The sequence below is a fragment of the Sabethes cyaneus genome, chromosome 3 (assembly GCF_943734655.1).
Source record: "Sabethes cyaneus chromosome 3, idSabCyanKW18_F2, whole genome shotgun sequence".
Taxonomy (NCBI): domain Eukaryota; kingdom Metazoa; phylum Arthropoda; class Insecta; order Diptera; family Culicidae; genus Sabethes; species Sabethes cyaneus.
The window spans coordinates 185,578,636-185,594,593 of NC_071355.1; the positions used below are offsets into that span (position 1 = coordinate 185,578,636).

General features: G+C 39.2%; 4 protein-coding genes across 5 annotated transcripts; 2 read left to right on the forward strand and 2 right to left on the reverse strand.

Annotated features, from left to right (window-relative positions):
• Window positions 1-761: 761 nt before the first annotated feature.
• LOC128742404 (protein SDA1 homolog) lies at window positions 762-3,895 on the reverse strand. Its single transcript, XM_053838754.1, has 3 exons — window positions 3,654-3,895; window positions 2,081-2,910; window positions 762-2,024 (listed from the first exon to the last, which is right to left on the reverse strand). Exons 1-3 carry the CDS (start codon window positions 3,843-3,845, stop codon window positions 782-784), a joined length of 2,265 nt encoding a protein of 754 aa, XP_053694729.1. The 5' UTR covers window positions 3,846-3,895; the 3' UTR covers window positions 762-781.
• Window positions 3,896-5,604: 1,709 nt separating this feature from the next.
• LOC128743051 (zinc finger protein 808-like) lies at window positions 5,605-8,020 on the forward strand. 2 transcript variants are annotated; one of them, XM_053839564.1, is made up of 3 exons: window positions 5,605-5,764; window positions 5,829-5,962; window positions 6,033-8,020. In XM_053839564.1, the coding sequence occupies exons 1-3, from the start codon at window positions 5,648-5,650 to the stop codon at window positions 7,582-7,584; spliced, it is 1,803 nt and encodes a 600-aa protein (XP_053695539.1). In that variant the 5' UTR covers window positions 5,605-5,647; the 3' UTR covers window positions 7,585-8,020. The 2 variants fall into 2 exon arrangements, with proteins under 2 accessions (XP_053695539.1, XP_053695540.1); XM_053839565.1 differs by lacking the exon at window positions 5,829-5,962 and having other exon boundaries at window positions 5,663-5,764.
• Window positions 8,021-9,650: 1,630 nt separating this feature from the next.
• Window positions 9,651-11,166, reverse strand: LOC128743383 (glutamic acid-rich protein). Its single transcript, XM_053839946.1, has 5 exons — window positions 11,026-11,166; window positions 10,811-10,939; window positions 10,567-10,752; window positions 10,182-10,514; window positions 9,651-10,110 (listed from the first exon to the last, which is right to left on the reverse strand). The coding sequence occupies exons 2-5, from the start codon at window positions 10,919-10,921 to the stop codon at window positions 9,802-9,804; spliced, it is 939 nt and encodes a 312-aa protein (XP_053695921.1). The 5' UTR covers window positions 10,922-10,939; window positions 11,026-11,166; the 3' UTR covers window positions 9,651-9,801.
• A 647-nt stretch (window positions 11,167-11,813) lies between these two features.
• On the forward strand, window positions 11,814-14,145 carry LOC128743289 (zinc finger protein 69 homolog). The gene is made up of 2 exons (XM_053839837.1): window positions 11,814-12,050; window positions 12,109-14,145. Exons 1-2 carry the CDS (start codon window positions 11,922-11,924, stop codon window positions 13,978-13,980), a joined length of 2,001 nt encoding a protein of 666 aa, XP_053695812.1. The 5' UTR covers window positions 11,814-11,921; the 3' UTR covers window positions 13,981-14,145.
• Window positions 14,146-15,958: the final 1,813 nt, after the last annotated feature.

Consider the following 15,958-nt stretch of genomic DNA (forward strand, 5'->3'; position numbering starts at 1 on the left):
GAAAAGTTTTATCAGTGTATAAAAGAAAGTAATGAAACAAAGGTGTCGATAGTCAAGTTGATATGTAGTATCTCCAGGGCGTGACAAGACATGAAGGGGAAAGAGTGGAAAATTAGATATGAGAGGCTCATTGAAGCGACGCTTATTAAGTTTGTATAAGCTCCTTTTTTACCGAAGCTGGGTTGTCCGCGGATTAAACCAAGCCATAATGGAAGCCATTTATTACCGGATTGGAATTGAACCCAACTTTTCTCCCAGTCCCTTTGACTTGCAGGTAATATTGGCGAACTTTCAAACTACAGCGGACTGGGTTACGTATATACGACCATGTTGGTAAATTTATGAAATCTAGGCTCAGCAAACATGTTCACCTGGGCTGTGAAGCCGCGAACCAAGTTGGCTGGTGGTCGATTCGAATGAACTGGCTAATATTTTGGTCTTTTCGAACCCAACACCAAGCTATATCGCAAAAACCTATCTAACGTGATTGTTCGAGGTAAAACCGTGCGGAGGTGGACGAAGCATAATCGTTAAAATGATACATCCGCAATAGACCGAAGTAAAGCAAATTTACGCATCTTCTCGAATTTTCCATCGCATGAAAAAACACGTGTTAGCGATTTCATTAGCAAGTATGAAACACATTGTAAAAAGGCAGAAGAGAAAAAAATATTTGAAGTTATGTTGGTAGCAGTTCTTTGTAGAACGGGCGAATCCAGCTTCGCCACAGAGTCAATTTATACCCTTCCTCTTCAAGGAATATACAAATTTTATTCAGGTTTCATTTCATTTTTTTCATATTCATCAGATGTTTTCGCAAAGCCAGCTGCTTATCGCGGAACGACTTCTTAACCTTGCCACGAGCCTTGTGGCGGATCATATTGAAGTTCTTAGTTTTACGCTTCTCCCGATTGGTTTTGGAGCAGAATGGATCGTGCCGGTTGTCCTTGTAGCCGAATTTCTCCCGCCCTTCGCGTCCTTTCTGCATACTTTCAATACGGGCCTCTTTGTCCGTCTTACGTTTCTTGTAGATCATCTCGATATCATCGAGCTTGACGAACTCACTTTTTTCCTTCTCGAGCTGACGCTTTCGGTTGTTATGCGTCATCTTTTTCTTAACTTGCTCCTGCTCGATTCTTGCAAAATCAGCATCGGTAAATAACTTTGTCCGCGCCAGCTCCTGGATAGCTTCCTTGGATGTTAAAGTAGTAACATCCGAGGATGTTGTATTGTTTTGCTTACTTGATATTGATTTATTTTTATTTATTTTCGCTTTAGAAGCTTTAATCGTTTTACGCTCTTTTACTGGCTGTTCGTTTTTGGAAGGTGTAGCTTCTGTTTCATCATCTTCTATGCTCTCGCTTTCCGCTTCAGAATCGGTTTCCCATTCACCTTCATCATCCTCATCGTCTTCTTCATCCGACTGCTGTTCATCGTCGTCGTTTTCATCTTCTAGCGAAGATTTTTTAATCATTGTAATCTTTTTACTCTTCTCTTCACCAGGATCATCATCATCACTATCCACATCGACCCACCCACCTTCCGAGTCTGACGACTCAGAATCGTTCTCACTTACTTCAAGTGCTGGTGCAGCTTCTAACAGTGCCTCAGCGCCAGGAATATGATCAAGAGCCTGAACTTCACCATATCTCTTTGCCTTAATTTCAATGCTAGCTTCTGTTGGCCGTCCGCGGTCTTTTCTAGCTAGCAGTGTTGGAATTTTCTCGCGGTATAGCAAAATCAATGACTTTGCAGCCATCATGACTGATTTTTCTTTATAATTTTTGTACATGGTAAGATCCCGCAGAAGATCCTCGTTCATTGCAAGTGGACAGCGCAAGCATATCTCTCTCGCTGCATTCAAACCAATTGCCATTACGTCACTTGAGTTACGCTCGGTTACAAAGTTGTTAACTAAAGTTTTGATAACAGATTCAATCAGTTCAGGCGGGACCAACTCGTGTGAGGCTTGGGCAGCAAACTGTAGTATTCTTGTTACCTGTCTCTGATGCGGTTGAATAAATCTAAAAAGAACCACAAACTAAAATGTCAAACAATACTTCACCACATCAAATCATACCTTGTAATATATGGATAAAAACTAAACAGAAACAGCTCATGTATACCAATTAGTCTAGAAATGACATCCAAGTGCATCAATTTGACCTCGAAACGTTCGTTGCCGTCCTGCAGTTGTTTGAACAGATTCTCGGCCATTCCCTGCGGGTTGTGTATTAAGTGAATAGCCGAAAAATTGAAAGAAACGGCTTTGGATTTCTTCTTCTGTGCTTGATTATATAACTTTTTCGCTGCTTCCAGCTGCTTTTTGCGTTTTTTAGTTTTCTTGTTTATCCGATTTACCATCATTATACCTTTTAAATCAACTTCTTTATCGCTATCCTCTTCAGAATCTTTCTCGTTTTGTTCGTCGGTTCCGAGGAAGAACTTCAGGGAGGCCACCATTACTTTGGTTACTTTAGAAAAACATCCAACCGTTGCAATCACATTGACGGTTTTTGCGTCATTCCAAATCCGTTTTCTATACAATTCGACCATTATGTCGATAGACATTTTGGCGGCTTTAGGGTTAGCATCCTTTAACATTGTATACATAAAGCTTTGCAGCGTAGAATTCAGTTTCATATCCTTGTGTTTGGCATTCATATTTTTGATATCCGTAATTATGTGATTCTCTAAAAACACTCTTAGTGCTTTATCTGGACAACGCAATAGTTGAAAAAACAGTTCCAATAAATTTAGCGGCGAAATCAAGTTCTTGTTGCGTAACAAAATTAACGCTCGACAAAATGTGTTCCTCATTTCCGGATCCAAATTTGTTGAGTGTGTCTTCAGCATATCAACAATCGTTTGAGGGAACGTTTTTAGCTCTTCAACGTAACATTGGGCCACCTGAAAGAAGCAGGATCATTAAGAATGATGATGGATTATATGACAATTTACAGAAAATGCATTATTGGGTATGAAATGGGGAAGGCAAGTGAGGAAGCGCCCAACATAGCGCCAGCCACCCCAAGCCCCTACCTACGCCTCCACGTGGCCTTTCCCGGCAATGATCTATTGAGTAGCCAAGCTAGGAGGTGCGATGCTGGGTGGTTCCCAGTTGCCTGATCTCAAATGCGGACCAATCCGGAGGTCTATACTGGAAAGAGTGTTTTATATTCCCATGGAACCATGTAAGCGACATTGCTTATAGATTCACCCAGCCGCTTTTGGTCCTGGGTAGATAAATTCGATTCTGACACGGATACCCTTGAGGTGATGGTGGCTAACCCCATACGTACATATATTACGAAAATGCATTGTTGGAATCTTATATCTTGTAACAATTCACTTATCCTTTAGGATGGTACGTTTAGGCAGTAAACATTTTACTATTCATTACACTCTTTATTAGAAAACTTGCAAACAAGAATATATTTCTGAATAATGATTCGTTTATGCTAACTTCTTTCTGTTAACAATTATTATTAGGTACTTCTAGGAATTAGTATTTTCAAGGTTAATAGACTTTTGCAGTTTGGTTTTCTATAGAACGATTATTACTGGGGAATCCGCTAGCAGTTTATTTCGGGGTTTATATTTCCCCAAGAAGTCAAAAAACTACACATTATCTACACCATTTGTTCACTTACCTGAGCCAAGAACATAATAGATTCACAGAGACTCTTATTTTCCTTGCCTGGCTCTGAACGGAAGACTTCCAGAATGCCCAAAAAGTACTGATATTGTTGAAGAAATTCTTCTCTGTACGATTCCGGATCCCGCTTGATCAGGTTTTGCAGTTGCGGAAGATTTTCCGGCAACTGGTTGCTATGCCGCACCATTTTTACAAAAATATACGAACTTACTAAAATTTAAAAATGAAACATGCGGACCGAACAGCGAACAGTTTTTGACATGTAAATAAGCACACGCTAATATGGCATTACGCATTCTTTAGGTGAAAAATATCGAATGTTGAAAATAACCCATAAGGCAGGGCTGTTTAATCCCCATATGCTTTATAATGAAAATCAAGGGGTTTCCAATAGCAGTGATTACAATCCACTGCAGAAAAAATCAGTCTATTAACGTTTTTGTTTTAAGTCCAACCTAGGGTCGCCCTATAGCTCCAATCAAATGGCTGTTAAAAAGTTTTTTTTTGCACTCATCAGGTTAAACTTACTTTCGCTCTAATTTGTACTTTCTATAGACGTCGGATTCGCTCTGGGTTTTTCTACAGTTTCAACCGTTTCAACCCCGCAATTAGCAATAAACTGACAACCCTAAAACGTTTGTTTATTTTTCCGAAAATGTTTTTCTATTTCTATTTATACCTGCTACCCAGGTTGAAAACAAAAACGGTATATGATTATGTTCCTTTAGTTTTATAAGGCCCCCATATTCGTACGCATATGTTGGGTTGGAAATGAACAAAGTGTTGGCGGGTCATTCAGGTCGAGCGCCGAACCCAACAACTTCTTTTTTCAGTTAGGTTCGTGGCACTCACGCACAACCGAGCGTGTTGGTCGAATATGAATTCATCAACATTTTTGGCCAACATGTTCGATAATTTACCTTGAATACAGCGAGCACACCAGTACCACTACTTGTGAACAGGGACTATGAAGTCTATTGTCTATATACAGGGATACCTCGATATCCACCTTTTCGCGTGCGCAATGGCGGTGGGTACAACCTTCGGAAAATATTAGCATGCCTTTGGAAACTTAATTCGCGTTAATTTAACATTTCCATACTTGATTGTTGTTGTATAACTATCAAGCGTATCCAGCTTCTTACGCGCTATAATGACAGACCGCTGTCAGCTCCGAACAGATGAAAGAAGAAGAAGATAATTTAATGAAAAATATCACATTTTGCACTGTTAACACAGAACAGAAATGGAATTCCGAACGATTCGGTGATCAAAACTGGTAACAGTCTTTTTTGTTTTTATTTTTCTTTGGGAAGGTTTTCGCATAGAAGCAAATAACAGCAATATAAGCAGAACGCTCGCTGCCAATCACATAGCAGCTTTCACATGCTTTCGTGTGCATTCGTATGCGTTCGTGTATTTTTGTGGAAAAAAGTGATTCGCTACCGCCAGGTTCGCTAGTATCTGCAGAAAGTAGCATGTACGTGTTTGGATTTCTACTTCCACTTCTGTTCTGTGCTGTTAATCTAACACTTGAGTGATTTTTAGTTTAATCAACTTATGAGTTTGACTGCTTCAATATTAATTACATAATCAATAGTAATAGTATACTATTAACAATAATCGCTGATAATTATTAATGTTTAGTATTCACATGCGTTTCACAAAATTAGAGGTAATCAGTAAATCAGTAAAGAGGTAATCATTAGTAACTTCAACGGTGCGTTGTAATCACAGCTGATGGAAACGATGGTAACCCCTTGTATAATACATTCTTTGATGTGTAAAACTGACTTTGTTAGGATTTGCGTAAAAATCACGTCGATTTGGGTTTACTATTTTTTCTGTATATTAGATAAAAATGAAAATGAAAACATAAACATAAAATTTTTCTCCAGTTTTTTGTCAAGTTGTCTGCTGTTCCTGCTGGTCTTGTCCATCCGGTGATCCGGTCCACCACATGTCTCGTTAGATGTAACTGCGCTAAATATGGCTAACGATTTGTGCCGAATATGTACAGAATCAGGCCGATTCTTGTTCTCACTCTTTGGAACGAAAAGTACAGCGTGTTTTGTAGAACTAATTCATCAGATGACGGGAATTATGGTAATTCAAATTTATGCTTTGTTTTTCATATCGTATAGTTGTTACGCGTATGTTTATATCACAGGTTACACCAGATGATCACTTACCGAAATCAATTTGCAGTAAATGTTTCAAAGATCTCGAGACTTCCAAGAATCTCATCGAACGATGCAAAAAATCGAATGATTTTTTGAAAAATCAGTTTTTACATAGTGAAGCGTGTGTATCGTTTATGACTTTATTTATTACATTAATCCTGTTAAATAAAATGTTTAAATCTATTTTTCAGTGGATCTTCACAAAAAATGCATGAAGGCAAAAGCACACAAGAAAGCGATGAACCACAAAACGTCCATTTGGTAGAAGTTTTTGATGAGGAGTGTAACTTGGAACTGGAAACAACCGGAGCTGAGTTAGAAGTAATCAACGTAGATGATTTAATTGTAGAATCCGTTGAGTTCGATCCTATTGAAGTCGACACTGAAACTGTTGAAAATGATCAACAACCTGCTTATGGCGAACCAACGTATTTGAATGAGTTGATCGTTAGCGATCTGACTGCTCAAGTAGCAGAAGATCACGAACCCAATTACACGCAATGTTGCGGATGCATCCAACATTTTTCCTGTCATGAAAAACTGCAGGAGCATTCAAAAGTTTGTCACCTGGCAGACAAAGCGATATGTGGTCCAGTTCCTGAGAATCTCATTGAGTGTAGCATTTGTTACAAAATGTTTTCTGGTGTTTCTTATGTTGACGCTATGCATAGAATTAATGCTTTCAAAAATCGAATCGTGTCTGTAGGTTTTCCAGAAGTAGTACAATGTTGCTCATGCGATTTTAAAACAACTAAAAGAGAAGAAATGCTACAACATTCAAAGCACCACGCAGATAAACGTGCCGGACATGATCCTTCCAAACCTTTCGAGTGCCAATTTTGTTTTAAACGATACAAAGAAAAACAATCGCTTAGTTTTCATCAGAAATTTAGTTACAGCTACAAAAAACAGCTAATTGCAAAAAGACGTGGATGTAGAGCACTGAAAAAACGAACTTCAATCGAAAGTCAAACTAGCAGTAGGAAATGTTGCGGTTGCTCTGCGGAATTTCGTTCGTTGGATTCGCTCAAGCAGCATTCTCGGATGCACCATGAACTGTACCGTAGTAAGGCAGATGCGGACCAGTTTGAATGTGAAATTTGCTTTAAAAAGTTTCCAACTTTAATCAGACTGGAACAGCACCGATTAGTGCCTTACATGCGCAAGTACAAATGTGACAACTGCGATAAATTGTTTCTCACTTCAAATCTCCTCGAAAAACATATGCGATATCACAAAGCTTTGAAAAAGAATCCGTCAGTTCAGGTTTGCTACGAAAAAAGCGCTCAATGCGAGGAGTGCGGAAAAACGTTTAAAAACAGGTTTTGCCTTAAATCTCATCAGGATTCCTGCCATTCACATGAGAAACCGTTTAGTTGCAGTTTATGTTCCAAGGCGTTCAAGCGAAAACACACCCTGCAAAATCATCTGCGTGTACACACCAAAGAGCAGCCATACTCCTGTTCGTACTGCCCACGAACTTTCACCCAGCTGACGGATAAAAATCGTCACGAAACTACTATCCATAAGCTTGAATTTCCGCTTCGCTGTTCGATGTGCAGCAAGGGGTTCCCTGCTGGAAGGCGCCAGCAGTTGGAACGCCACGAAGAACTCCATCAGCACGGTGAGGAGTATCCGCTCGCATGCCAGTTCTGCGATAGAACGTTCACGCGGCTGGATCAACGCAACCGACATCAGGCTCGTCATGTAGCAGAACGGGAAAAGGTGGTCAACTCAGTTTGAACTGAGACCAGCTAAAACCAGCCAAAATAAAATCACGAAGAGTCGAATCTCGACTGGGAGAGATTGTTAGAGTCAAAAGGTTCGTAGCTTAGCTAGCGCTAACCCCGCAATTGTCTTGTACACTAACAGTTGACTGCGAAGTTTGTCGAACATTTAGACAAACAAATTAGACCAAATTCCCCGGACTTTGCTTTTTAAAATACTAAGGACAATATTGTCACATAAAGCGATAACATATTACTAAATATTTCTATAATTTAATTTAGGATATTCAAATCAAATCGTCAAACTCATCAATTAAGTATGCCGTTAAAATTAGCAAAAGAGGACGGCATAACTCCATGCTAGTGACAAATTTTATTTGATGCTTCATGATAGTTTCAATATACTAAAATTGAAGCGTTGATACTGTTTCTTCCATTAGAACAATAAATATGTTGTGAAGAAAAAAAGCAATTCTTTTATATTTTATTATTAATTGTGAAAAGTTCAACCTAGTCAAGCCATCTAGAACGCTGGGTCCCTTTATCCCTGGTGCCGATGGGGTTTTTTAAGAGCACGGATTTCACTGCACAGTGCACAGTCATCTCCGTCTCTCAACATTCGCCAGGTGCACGATGGAAGTCTCTCCAATCTGTAGCTTATGGTCATAACCGCCGCTCTTACTTTTCCGTTTGTACTCCGCAAAAAATAATACGCAACACGTTCTTTCAAATACGGCTAGTGCACGTATATCTTCCGTAAGCAAAATTACAGTCTCAAGTCCGTAGAGAACTACCGGTCTGTCTGATTAGCGTTTTGTACATCGTCAGCTTTGTGTGGCGGCGTATGCTCCTTGATCGAAGCGTCTTGCGGAGGAAAAAGTAGGCTCGACTGCCAGCTTGAATACGTCGTTGAATCTCCTAACTCGTATCATTCGAAGGGACTCGAGAGTGCCCCCGAAACACGCACGTAGTGGTTCTCGGCACCTCGCGGGTTACCTAATTGCCGCATGTTTAACCGAAGAGAGCGGCTTTGTCGCGAGGCATATACCGTTGATAGTTTTGAGTAAACATACACTGCTACTAGATAATATCCAAATCGATATCCGCACGCTGTAGGGAGCGTATGTTGGTGATGTTCAAGAAAAACCGGCCATCGATGAGAATATGACCGATTTGGCTAAATGTTTGTTGATGAGAAGATCTCCAGGTGGCTTTATGGGGAAATGTGTTTCTGACCACCAGACTGCGAAGTTGCCAGGTTGATGCATCGCTAGCCGTTATCGTTTGTGTCGGTGTGCAGGTTATACATCGCTTCGCTGCCGATCTGGGCGTTCATATCCCTGGTGACGATCTTGAAGTCCTGTGGTGAACAGCTGTCGTAGGTTGCCGCTAGTTGTGTATAGAACACTTCCTTTTCGTCGTTGGATTTACCTTCGTGTGGACAGTGCATGTTTATGATGGCGAGTTGAAGAAACGCTCTTGTATCTTTAACATATATATCCTCTCGTTGACCGCTTTCACGCAATCCTGCATTCTGCTCATCACTACAAAACCCGTTCCCAGCTCGTTGGTCGCTCCACCGTTCTGGTAAAACTGGTTTAGGAAGGATGCCTTACAAGGGTCAAGCTACCGAATTTTGTGATGGAACTGCCATCGTAGGTGCAATACATTTCTTAATTCAGACGCTCGCACCGGATCAAACACTGTCGTGGGCCGCTCCTAACCTGCACTACAACTGCGCACATGAGGGCATCATTCCCTGTCGGCATACGATCTTAGTTTCCTCCGGGGTTGGTTACCCGATCTACGCTAAGGTTACTACAACGAGGAGGTAGGTATAGGAGTTGCTGGATAAGAGACTAAGGAACCACTATGGGGTCTATGTTACGCATTATCCAGCCTTACTACGCACATTAAAAATCGTAGTTGGTGATAAGGTAATACAGTTTTAATGAAAGTCGACAGAGAATGGCAAATATAGTTATTTGTGAGTAAATTAAGGTAAGTTCTGACGAGCAACCCGATTAAGTTACTCGCTGGATCGTTATGTAAAACTGCTAAAAACCTATTTTATATGGTTTGTTGTCACTTTATTCGTCAGCTGAGCTTGATAAAATGATGTCTTAAGATGGTAAATGTAATTCTGATAGGCAAAACTATAGCAAGCCCATGGTTATGATTAAAATTTAGTGAAAATGAACCAAATGCTTTTTACCGGATATTGGTTCACATTTTACTCTTCTTCCTTAAGTTGCTCGTCTTCTTCCTCATCCTCCACATCATCGTAGTCCTCTTCATCTACGTCCTCGTCGTCCTCCTCATCTTCAGATGCTCCTCCACTTGCGTCGTTTCCAGTTTTTCGCGTATTTTTACGAGGAGGTGGTACACCGTGGACAGCTACGTAGCCTTCATATTCCGAAACAGATTTGGCTTCTATTTCAGAAGCGTTGACCAACTCTACATGAATCTGTTTTGCCTGATCCAGGCATTTAACTTTAACTTCCAGGTATTCGTCAGCTCGCTTATCCTCCCAACATGAGTACTAAAATTGGATTGGATTCGATACAGTTGAAATTTTTTTAACATAGAGACATAGACATTTTGTATACCTACCACCATTGAAGATATATACTGCGGATTATCGGTAGTAGCAGCAGTATCGCGAAGATATTTTTGCAATAAGCTTGATCCATCTCGTCGCCACAAGCAAACCTCTGTGTTGTTGATAATGCCCTCCTTCAGATCACCCTTGAAGATATAAAGATTCAAAAAACCGCACTTGTCCGGAAAACTTTTCAGTGAATTTGCAATTTTGCGCTGCAATGGTTGTGGCTTTGGCGACGAGTTCGCCGAAGTGCTCGGTTCCTGCTTGACACTAGAAGACGATTCCGGAGATTTGGCTTCTTTGTTCTGTGATCCCGACGACTCCGTCGTTGTCTTTTTGGCCTGGAATTGATGCGTTAACTAGGTTCAAAAAATATATATAAATCTTTGTTACCTTTTTTGTAGGGATGGGGACGGGGATATCTTCTTCTTCGTCTGTTGGTTCATCTTCTTCCTCCTCCTCAGAGGAGGCTTTTTTCTTAGATTTTTTCACTGATTTTCGTCCCCGTTTGGCTCCATTTTTGCTTCCTCCTGCCGATTTTCTAGATCTGGGTGGGCTTTTGAGTTTAGTTTTGTTTTTCTGCAATAGAAATATTTTGTATTGCATTTGGTTACACGGTTAGTAATTTATTTTTTACCGGATCATCTTTTGCGGGCTTCCAGTCTTCTTCCGAATCTTCAAAATCCGTTTCATCTTCGAAGTCGGATCCTTCCAACTGTGTTGTAACCAGTTCCGTTCGACTACGCATAGTAAAATTTCACCTGTGCTGAAATATAAAATGCCGGGACATTTGTTATTATTATTAGTTGTAGCGTTGTTCTGTTGAATAGCAGAGAACAATGGTGATCTTACCTTGTAATCAACAATCGAACACAATTTTTTGAAAACGATGGCTTTTGTTAAAGATTTTTTACGTACAAAGGATATATTTCTGCATAAATTGCAAAAATACAATCAAATGAAGATGAACCGGAGTGCCGTTCTAAGAACGTTTTCAGCAACGCGCAGAACCGTATTTTATTTTGCTATTCATGAAGAAGTATTATATTCCTGTGTATTAAAATGGCAGGATGTACGCTTGGTGAATCAACTAGGTAATGTACCCTAAGCGTATACTAAGTGAAGTCACAACTTTGCAGTTTGTGTAATATTTATTATTATTATTGTACACTGAAGTCGCATTTTTTTACGCGACTATTTTTACGCGAATTCCGGAAATTACGCGGTTTTTTACGCGAATTTTGGAATTTACGCGGTTTTTTACGCAAATTTTGGAATTTACGCGGTTATTTACGCGGGATGTTTCCTTCGCGTAAAAAGCGACTTGAGTGTAATTTGATATTCGTTGATTGCTGAAATTAAATATTTTCTAAAATTTAAATCCGACAGTAAAGATTTTTTATGGCTGTTAGGTGAAAGCAGCCGTATAAAGCAATGACAAAACGTCATTTTGACATTTGATTCGACTTCGACAGATACACTCTGGTAAAAATTATCTCATATAATGAATAGTTTTTACTCAGTTTATTACTGGCCGAAAAACGGCTTCAAAGCCAATTTAATGTTTTAGGCGTTTTTTGGTTTACTCATAAACAAATCAGATAAAACATTTAGCTTTGCTAGTTTCTTCTAAGTTTTTAAACGATGTTATTCCGATTGTGCAGATTTCGAACAGTTTGTATCAGGTTCTAGACCTAGCAAAATAAGGTAAGAGCAAAACTTTTGGTTCAACTATTACCTATAGTGCGATGGAATCGTCGGATATTTGCCGTGTATGTATGGATGATGATCGAGAAAATTTTAAATCATTATTTGAAGTGATAGCAAAACTTGATCTAACACCGGCAGAGATGATAGCGGATGTTGCCGAAATTCAGGTAGTCTAAACGGACATAATACAAAAAAACTACATGTTTAACGCAGCTTTTATTACAGATTCAAAAAGGTGACGGTTTACCTGAAGTGATATGCAGTGAATGTCTTTTTGCTATTAACGATGCCTTCGTAATACGCTTTAAGTGCCGCAATACTGATAGAAAGCTACGTAAAATTTTGAATTTAAGTTCAAAAATTAAAACCGGTTTGGAGTTATCCGAAAGTGTTGAGACAGAAAGGGATACATTCGAAAATGCCCCGCCTGTGTCTAATGTGGAAGCAAGGAAAGCAACAACAGACACAGCCCTCAACTTGGAGGAAAATACCGATAAACTTGAGAGCACTACAGCAGAAACGGTTTTGCAGGAGGAAGATCGTTTAGAAATCATTTCTATCCAACGAGTGTCAGCTTTGCGGAAAGATAGTGTTTCTGAAGATCTCACTGCTCCACTTATAATCAAACAGGAAGATGCACAGCATGAATCTGCTTGCTCAGATGAGGAGTATCTTGTAGAAGAGTTGAAAGATTCGCCTGAGATTCTCGAACATGTTGATGATGTGAAAACACCAATATTGTCTTCAGAGTGTGAAGCTTCAGGACAAGCTATAAAGAGTCCGGATGGAGCTGGCAGAGAAAACCCGCAAATAGAGATCAATTTCTTAAAATTAGAAGTTGAAACTTTAGACGAGGAGCAATATGAGGATTATGAAGCAATTGAAGAGGAGTTAGATTCGGACCCACAATCACACGAGGTACAATTTGATGACACTAGTTGTTGCGGTTGTTCAATGGACTTTAACACTAAGCAAGAGTTAGAAGAGCATTCTAGGTTAGTTCATTTACCAGAAAAAGATGATAACGCTTCGTTGAAAGATTGTTACAGTTGTGACATATGCTTCAAAAAACACGTTTCTTCAAAGGCATTAGAGTATCACAAAACAAAAAGATATAACAAAACAATGCGTACCTGTACTGTGTGTTGTCTGGTTCTACAGAGTGCACGCAAACGGAGACAGCATGAGCAGTTGCATAAAAATGTTCCGGAGGACTATGAAATCAACTGTTGTGGTTGTGATCAAGTAGTTCCATTCAAGCAACTTGGCGCTCATGTGGAGAACGTTCATAAACAATCTGATAAAGTTCTACAGTCGAAATTTGTATGCGAAGTCTGCTATTTAGACTGTGGATACAAACAAAGATTAGAAAAACATCAATCCCAAAGAGATTTGCCTCCCCTGTTAAAGAAAACATCGACGTTGCTTAGGTCTAAAAGAAAATTTGTTGCCCAAACTACTAATATTGATGGCAGACAACGGTTCATATGTGATATATGTTCGAAACATTTTTCAACAAAGGGCAACTTGAAATCGCATCGGTCATTGCATGTGACCATTGATAAACCCTTCAAATGCACAATATGCAAAAGAGAATTCTCAAAGAAAAGTAACTATAATGTGCATATGTTAAGAACACATTCTACTGAAAGTCCATTCAACTGTAAATTATGTGATAAACGATTCAAATGTGACGTTAATTTAAAAAACCATATGAAGGTTCACAGTAAACAACGGCCATATCTATGTTCATTTTGTCCCAAAAATTTCGCACACCTCTCTGATAAACGTAGGCATGAAATCGCTCACTCAGGTAACTATCCGTTCCGATGTAAACTGTGCAATAAACCGTTCATCAGAAGAACAGCACTCGAAAGGCATAAAGAATCCTGTGACAGACGTTTCGCGAATCAAAGGCAAACTAGCCCGCCACATCGGGGGAATTGCGAAGATCCCAGTGCAAAGTCAAGTACGCTGTGTTGTGATCTTTGTGACGAGCTCTTTCCGTCCATGGAAGATTTGGCCAAGCATCATGCTGAGAAACATATTGAAACGCTGCATGAGGGATCCTACGAAGCTGAGGTGGAAATCGAGTAAGTTGTGCCTGTAAGTAGCATTTAAGCGGCTTGCCAAATAAGTTTCGAAGTCACAGTACCTAGTGGGCTACTCTTTTGTATCCGAATTTTCCGTGATTTATAATGTTTATTGCATTTGGAGGCTACGCGCTTTTCTGTTTAACCACCATGCAGTGGGCTATCTATCATTGGCATCTTTTCGTAAATAATTCTTACTTTTATAAGAAGACAATTTTCATTGTACCTTGACATTCGGACTTGCAAGGAAAGAGAACGTTCTGTAGAGTTAATCGACAAAATAAATGAATGTGTTATGGCCGTTATAAACTAATCAGAGAGGCTTGCTATTTAGTTCCACCGAAAATATTCATTAAATGTAACAAATAAGTTGGTTCTACTGTTGAGCTACAATCCTACGATTGTAATATGAATTTAACGTCGTATTTGAAACATCAACATTGACCACCCGCATAGCTTGGAGGTACGACGCAAGCCAGCCGTCGCATGTTTAAATCTCGTCTGGGCGGTGCTGCTAGGGTCAGTAGGGTCTTTGCACTAGCCCCGTGATTGTCTTGTATTCTAGTAGCCGACGCACAGCGGGACGGCTTCAAAAATAGTGAGACATAAGTAATAGCATCGAAACCTTAAGACACAGCAAAATAGTTACTTCAGAAAAGTTTCTTCATTCAAAAAGCACTTTCTAGTGGTGAAAAAATATTCGGACATTAAGGTGTCCCCAATCAGATACAAAAAAATATTTTCTCTATTTTAAGTCAAAAATGATTACTACCAACAGAAAAGTTGTAGCTTAACTATTTTCGAGAAACTTTGTTGAATCTTGAAGATTTCTATCTCTTACATGAAAGAAGTTATGGAGCCAAACTCTTAGGGACACCCTTCAAAACAGTTTTTCGATCTAGCTCTTTAATAACGCTTCGCATGCTTTTCAAATGTTCTAAGAAATTGTTAATCACATTAAATTACACATTTTCGTCGAAGACAGTAGAGCTCTATCTTTTTCCCTTTAGCAGCTATCACTGGTTTTTTTAATTTTTACATGTAATCTTTAAGGGGGTGTATATCCAGGGAGAGCAGCTATGAGCAGCTAATCTCACTTATTTTTTTGTGAATCAATTTATGCTGAATCCCACCATGTACAACTTCGGGCGGAACACTGTGGAACATCTGAGAGAAGTTACCATGAAGGCAACCGTTTTTAAAGCTGAAAACTTTCTCCGAGGAGGTGAAAGGTTTCGCGGAAAGGTGAGGAGAGGGGGGGGAGGCGATATTGGTAGCTATGCTTAACAAGTAGTCGTTTTGACTCCAACCTTATATTGCTTTTGTTTGAAAGGTATTATTGCCTAGTATATCACTATTGAATTGTTTCGTGGTCATAGTTTTCATTCAAAAGTTGTAAGCAAAAATATGAAAAAACGTGACACGGTTTTCTCCGGAACCACGCAGCCGATTTCAACGATCCTAATACCAAATGAAAGCTTTTGCTATCATAAAAAATTTCAGCAAGTTTTATTGAAAACAAATAAGTAGTTTAAAAGTTATGCTTAAAAAACGCTTTTCGACAAGACAACAGGCTTATCGCCTGTTTCTCAAAGATGGCCCAACCAATTTATGTGCAATTAGTCACATTTGAAAGGTAACATAGTCTCATAGATCACTATTAAATTGTTTTTTGATTTGACGCTTAATTTAAACGTTGTGAGCAATCGTGTACTGCACATCAAAATTAACAATAATTTATAATGATTTTAACCAAGATAATTTAACAAGTTTCAATCATTTTAATATTAATCGAGAGTTTTTAAGATTGCGAATATTTCTGCAAAATTTCATAAGAATTGGTTTTACCGGTCAAAGGATATTTAAAATTTAAAATTTGAAATTTATTCAAGAAAGCATTACTGATATGAATCACTAGGACAAATCTTCAAAACCCGATAATTTACTAACGGGTGACAACTAAAATTTTGGAATTTTTTCGA